We start from the raw sequence: 6,562 nt of genomic DNA, 5'->3' as shown, positions 1-6,562 counted from the left end.
AACATCTGACTTATATGACAAATCTAAGTCTCTGTTTGGATGTCGATATTGGAGGGCAAGGAATTGAATTGGATTCAATACCAAACCAACTATGGTATTGAAATGAGATGTAATTCCAATTCTATTATTTGGATGTCACTGAATTGGAGTTTAGAATTATGCGGTCTAATTTCACGCAATACCGAGGGGTGATGCTCTGTATTGAAACACTGAGTTTCTAGTTATAGTCCAATTCCAGAGATTTGGGTCTCTGATTCTAAACCTTAATTCTACGTGTAACCAAACAACAAAATTTTGGAAAACTGATTTCAGTTCTCAATATGTGTTCCAATATCTATATCCAAACGAGTATAATATTTTGACATATATATATATGTATAGAATTTGAAGCTATTTTTAGTCATGTTATTAATAATATTATGAAGTACAATATTTTTTTATATTTTTTGTGTGCGTTATTTTCTCCCTAAAAAAGTTGAAAAACATCTGAATCCGTGTTTGTATCCATATTTAAATTTTATATTAATTATTTAAAAATATGTAGAATGAATTTAAGGTTTAATTTTTATGAATATTAATAGGTTTAATGTTAAAAACAAGAAAATAAATTTATATAGTACATTCTATATGTTAATCGTTCACAATAGAAAAGAAGATAAAAATTAAATCTGAATAAATATTCGGATCTTCCGCGAAGATGGCTACTCTATTACTGCTACAGTCTCCATCACACGGTGTAAAATAGAGGACATATAATTGTATATGATACTGTTTACAAGATAAAACTTGAAATAAAAGATGAGAAATGAGATGTGATAGATAGACTGACTATTTGGTCCCACTTTCTGTGATGCGTAACGCGCACGGTCCACCGCCAAGAGGCGAGTTGCCGGTGGCCGGTGGGCGGGCCCCGCAACCACCGCGACAGGTCAGGCCGCGCCGGCGCCGCTCTCTTTCCCCGGAACCACGCGGCAGTCCTTTCCACGCGTCGCAAGTTACCCTTCCAGCCCTCCATGTCCTGGTCCCGTGCACCCGGTTCACAGATACGGGCTGGCCTGCCCCATCGTCCAAACCACCTCATGATCCGCGCTCCCAGTGACGCTGTGACCGACTCATGCACCTGATCCACTCAGGGACCTTGGTGCCCCCGAGCCCCCACGCGGAGGACCTGCCCGGTGCCCGTTTCGCCGCCGCGTGCTCGTCCCCTCCATGAACCTTCCGCATGAACCGGTAATCTCCAGCCACCGTAAGTTCCGCCTCGCGATTTCTGTGACGCGGGCCTGGTCCATGCGACACGTCCACGCGGAAGTGAGCCGCGCAGCCCCCGACAGGCCGACACTGTGCTGCACTACTCCCACCGTGACCGCTGCAGGCGCACCTACCAAACCAACACGGCAACACCCATTCCGGCAGCGGCAGGCATCTCCTCTCCCGCCCCGCCCCGAGCAACGCCCGCTAGGCTCAGGCTGCTGCTACCCGCAGTCCCCATCCACCCTACCCGCAGTCCCCACCGCAACCGCCGCCTCGGCCCGGGCTGTGTTGACCCCCGTTGACCTCCGCCAGCCCGGCCGTCATGGACCTGCGCTTCCCGCCGCCGGCGCCGTCGTCCTGCTTCGGCGGGGGCGGTGTGCTCCCGGCACGGGGGCACCACCGGCGGGCGCAATCGGAGACGTTCATCCGGCTGCCCGACGCGGACCTCCTGCTGGACCCGGATGCCGACTTCGGCTTCTCCGACATCGACTTCCCCTCGCTGTCCGACGACTCGCCCGCGGCGTCCGACCCGACGCCGCAGCCGCAGGCCCCGCCACCCCAGCAGCCGCTTCCGCAGGCGGCTTCGCCGGCGTCTGCGGCGCCGCCGAGGCCGCCGAGCGGAGCGCACATGCGGAGCCTCTCCCTCGACGCCGCCTTCTTCGACGGCCTCTCGCTACAGGGAGGCGGGGGCGTGGCGGGGCACAAGAGGAGCGGCTCTATGGACGGGGCCACCTCGCCGTTCGAGGGCGAGTCCGCGCCGACGTCCGTGCTGCCGGACTACGCCAAGAAGGCCGTGCCCGACGACAGGCTCGCCGAGCTCGCGCTCCTCGACCCCAAGCGCGCCAAGAGGTAAGCAAGCGCCATCCGCGGTCGCGAGCTGTCTTCCCTCAAAATTGCTTCTTCCCCCGCAGCTTGAGATGCTCGATGGAGCTGGGACGTGGTAGTACCTTGTCCTCTATCTGGTCAAGTCCTGGTTTCAAGATCCGTATCCTTGTCGCGCGTTGAATTTCTTCTGGTCCAAGTGAGGTGTAACTATCTGGTTTCGCGGTGGTCCTCGACTCCTCGTTCTGCAGGATCCTGGCGAACCGGCAGTCTGCGGCGAGGTCCAAGGAGAGGAAGATCAAGTACACCAGTGAGCTGGAGAGGAAGGTGCAGACGCTGCAGACAGAGGCCACCACACTTTCGGCACAGCTCACGCTTCTTCAGGTAACGAATATTGCTTGGTTGCTTTGACCAGGCACTATCATAACTTATTGTTCCCCCTCCAAAGTCCCGCTTATCCTCGGAGACAAAAAAAAATGATCATATTGTGGTTGGGTGTGCGAACATACCATTGCTTCAGCCGGCCCTAATTATTTGACTGTGGCTTGTCTTGTGCTACAACTACCAGTCTACCACAATGGGAGATCAGCTATTATTTTATCCCTCCACCGAAATTCTTTGCTCTCTTGCTGTGCTGGACAAAGGGGAAAACGAACTTAGCTGACTTTATCACCACTTCCACTCGCATCCTCTTGATTGGCTGGACTAATTGTTTGTTGTTCTGGCTTATCGATTTTGCTCAAGTATACTTTTTATATCTTCTTCTTACTAGAGTTTTTGCTAATTCATGAGGATTTGTTTCAATTTAACTACCTTCGATCCTTGGATGGATATGAATTCTCTCCTTGATCGTTCTTGGATGAATTCCTCCTACTCCCTTCGTGCCAAAATAGTTGATGTTTAAGGTTTGGACACGGGAATTTAGAACAAGTAAAAAAGATGTGGTGCACATAAAACAAGGAGGAGAAAAATAAAGATAGAGATGCATTTGTAAATTGAAAAGGTATATTGGGAGAAGAGAAAGATAACTAGTTTGGGACAAAGATTGAATGAGGTCAACTATTTTGGGACGGAGGGAGTATATGTCACATGAATATTGAACATTGCACCTTTATTTTAGACATTTTGTAACGAATAAGGTCACAACCAACTTAGGCGTTCTATTATGGATATTTGAACTTGAGATTTGGAACATTTTGTAACGAATAAGGTCACAACCAACTTGCTGCATTGGAAACTGTTTTAATATACTTCGTGAATGCATGCTATTTCTTACCCACCAAGTTCTTTCCAAGTTTTGAGTTGCCATTAGTGACTTTTGGTATGAGTATGACCGATTGTGTCAGTGTCATTTGGTTGAGTTTTAGCATTCCTTGCTAGTTTTCATTGTTTCTGTACAGTGTACACAAAAACTTGATTTTTTTCATGAGAAGTTAAAATATTTGTACTCTTACATTTGTCTGCCTTACCTTTCTAGTGTAGGTGAATAAGTTACCCTCCAGATTTCTTGCACATAACGCATTAGTTTGTTTAAGAATCCACTCATCAGTTTACATGACTGAAGTTGATACACCATCTTATGATAATGTTACTAGAGAAATGTCCAGACATATTAGTTTACTATAATAGTAAGTAATGCATGGGCATATAGTACCGTCATATAAACCCTAGGACATTGTGGATGCTGTTTTCCTTTTCATTTTGTATGGTCCTCATGGATGTAAAATAGATAACATGTCTATGCTGTATAATTATTGTAATGTTGTTCTTCTCAGTTCAGTTGTGCTTGCAAATTTATGTTACATGGGCTGGGGTGAATATTCGAGACCAAAAGGTCATTATGTTCAGGAGGTGCTTAGAACACTTTTTTTTGCTGCACGCTCTGAAGCAGAATAAGCTGATCCATGGAAGACTTGCATCTTGAACCTCTGGTCTTATATGGATTGTGAATGACATGCCAGTCGATGTGTGAACTAAAAGTTGTCATGTTATTTGCAACCAGGCAACAATAATTTTATGTCCGTGGTCTTTTCTTCATGCCAACACAGCTCAAACGTTACAATAATTTTGAAGTTTTCTATTTAACAATCTTGCCTGCAAGTATTGTTTTAGTTGATGTGACTACTGAAGGATTTATTACACCTAAAAGTAGGGTCATAGTGGTGATGCCTCTGGACTTGATAGGCTGGTCATGACACAAATAGATGTTCTGATTGAAAGCTCAATTGATTGGAGATGAGGAATCAGATGGGGTGGTGTTAGGCCGAAGTTTTGAATTTGGTGGTAGGAGTCAGTTATCCTTTATATATCTCTCTCAAAACTTGGCCAGTCATTTAAGCAACAGAAGAACAAAGTAAAAAAAACATATTCTGAAGTGTTAGACTGGATTCAGAATTTGTTGGCGAGTAAGATTTGTCTTACTTTTTAGCTATTTTTGGATTGGAATTATTTCAAATTATTTGCCCTGCTGGTAATCATCCTGAGAACTCCCTGTGGTTTATTGTCAGGACTTATAGCTTATGCATTTGTTTGTTTTAGTTAGTCACCATCTTGTCCAACTGTTGGTTTTGGTTGCCTTTAATGTATATATAGTTCCGCACATCTCTAATACTGTTTCCTTTATCATGCTGCAATTCACTTGTAATGCAGAGGGACACCTCTGGTTTAACCACTGAGAACAGGGAGCTGAAGCTCCGGCTGCAGGCCATGGAAGAACAAGCTAAACTCCGAGATGGTACGTAGTCTTTCTCCGGAAGGTCTTGAGCCACTATCATACCAGGCCCAGAAAGCGACTCACTTTCCCTGTTTCAAGATCATTACAAGGCAAACGATATCAACCGATCAGTTATCTCCTGTCCTGACCAACTTTATTCTCTTGAAAAATACTGTAGTTATCTTCTGAGCAGATAGGTAGATATTAGTTGGACTAGCCTATCATTTATCAAGCAATTTGTTGAAACCCTGGTTGTGTTTGATGATGCAGCTCTAAATGACGCCCTGAGAGAAGAAGTCCAGCGGCTTAAGATAGCCACAGGGCAGGTCCCTAACATAAACGGGAATCCCTTCAACGGAGGACTACCCCAGCAGCAGCAGGTGCCGAGCTATTTCTCACAACCACAGGGGATGCAATACTTCAGCAGCCACCAGGGCCAGCATCAGCATCCGAACCATCACCCTCAGAGTTCTTCAAACGGTGGTGGCCAGTCCTTGAGTGACTCCATGGATTTCATGTGAGGACCGAAGGAGAGACAGCTCAGGAGTTGCCTGAGATCACATACCAACTAAAGTACTGTAAAAAGGTTGCTGATGTATACCATATTCAGTATTATTATGATACGCGTCATTGTAGGTTAGCTAGCTGTTCCTTGTACCATTAATCAGAAGTTCATTCATGCATGAATTGACAACCTGTCATTGCTTTCGTTTCTGGGGTTCAAGTAAAATCGTTTGACTGCTTGACGAGTTCAGTGTCGGTGTTGCCATGTAAAGTCGTTCTTGTAATAGTGAATGAATAGTTCCCGGTTGGAACTAGTGGTTTTTTACACTGCTGAAAGCCATCGTGGTTGGCAATAATGTCTCATGGTCAATGAAACGTGAAATAATTCTGCCTGTATTCCACCCTTCTTGTCGGAGGTTGACGTGATGTCTTTAGGCTGTCTTTTTCATAGGGAAACCCTCTGCCCACTTTTTTAGGAAGGGTGAAACCAGCACCATAAGTCATACTAGTCGATTGCCCGTGTGTTGTGACAGTTTACAACAATACTTATGTAAATTATCCAAAAAAAATTTAAGATTTTTTTATTGATTGTCTTACAATAATACTTATGTAAATTATCAAAAAAAAATTAAGATTTTTTATTGATTGTCTTCGCTCTCCGTATAATATTTTTTTTATTTGGCTAACTGATGTTATTGTTTACTCCATCCAATATATCTTGGTACAACACGACCAATGAAGTGAGCAATTAGAAGAGAATTCACAACGACTGACTAAACGAACAGAGATTATAAAATGACATAATTCCACCATACAGAGACCAAATAAGAGAGAGTTTGTGAGCTCAAGTTTTTAAAATAAGTCATATGAACTCAAACTTATAAAAAAGATAGATCAAAATCTAAAGTGATTGCTAAAGTCAGTCATCAATAAAAACTGGATGTGCTCCATATAAATTATGCTACTTCATAGCAATTACTAACGTTTAAAACCAATAAATAACCTTTCATTTTATTGTTAGTGTGATAAATCATTGTTGCTCCATCCAATTCAGCAACCTCAAACAACATTGAGTTTATTGTGCCAATGTGATTTCAGAAACGATCTAATGCTTGCAAGAGCTAAGAACGACGTGCCGTGCTTAGGTTGTAGCCTCGGCCCGACACATTTATATATTTTTTATTTTAAAAAAACGTATATACATATATACAATTTATATTCAATATTAAAAATATCTGAGCATGATGTTTAACTGGTGTCTCTTGCTTAACA

At 44.0% G+C, this 6,562-nt stretch overlaps 1 protein-coding gene across 2 annotated transcripts; it reads left to right on the top strand.

Moving 5' to 3' along the window:
• Nucleotides 1–1,264: 1,264 nt before the first annotated feature.
• LOC100285024 (transcription factor RF2b) lies at nucleotides 1,265–5,646 on the top strand. 2 transcript variants are annotated; one of them, XR_561751.4, is made up of 4 exons: nucleotides 1,265–2,100; nucleotides 2,325–2,457; nucleotides 4,723–4,917; nucleotides 5,057–5,646. XR_561751.4 is itself a non-coding variant. In NM_001157919.2 (4 exons), exons 1-4 carry the CDS (start codon nucleotides 1,574–1,576, stop codon nucleotides 5,305–5,307), a joined length of 996 nt encoding a protein of 331 aa, NP_001151391.2. In that variant the 5' UTR covers nucleotides 1,393–1,573; the 3' UTR covers nucleotides 5,308–5,529. The 2 variants fall into 2 exon arrangements, 1 of the variants encoding a protein (NP_001151391.2); NM_001157919.2 differs by having other exon boundaries at nucleotides 1,393–2,100; nucleotides 4,723–4,807; nucleotides 5,057–5,529.
• The last annotated feature ends 916 nt before the right edge of the window (nucleotides 5,647–6,562 follow it).

This window comes from Zea mays, chromosome 2 (assembly GCF_902167145.1).
Source record: "Zea mays cultivar B73 chromosome 2, Zm-B73-REFERENCE-NAM-5.0, whole genome shotgun sequence".
NCBI classification, from domain to species: domain Eukaryota; kingdom Viridiplantae; phylum Streptophyta; class Magnoliopsida; order Poales; family Poaceae; genus Zea; species Zea mays.
Note: the sequence above shows the minus strand (reverse complement) of the source record. Positions and strands in the feature narration are given on the sequence as shown.

Bases quoted from the DNA above. Each gene is read 5' to 3' on its own strand.
- LOC100285024 (NM_001157919.2), top strand. From the start codon at position 1,574: ATGGACCTGCGCTTCCCGCCGCCGGCGCCGTCGTCCTGCTTCGGCGGG. The intron at 2,101-2,324 runs GTAAGCAAGCGC...CTCGTTCTGCAG, and splicing joins GACCCCAAGCGCGCCAAGAG to GATCCTGGCGAACCGGCAGT. The intron at 4,808-5,056 runs GTACGTAGTCTT...TTGATGATGCAG, and splicing joins ACAAGCTAAACTCCGAGATG to CTCTAAATGACGCCCTGAGA.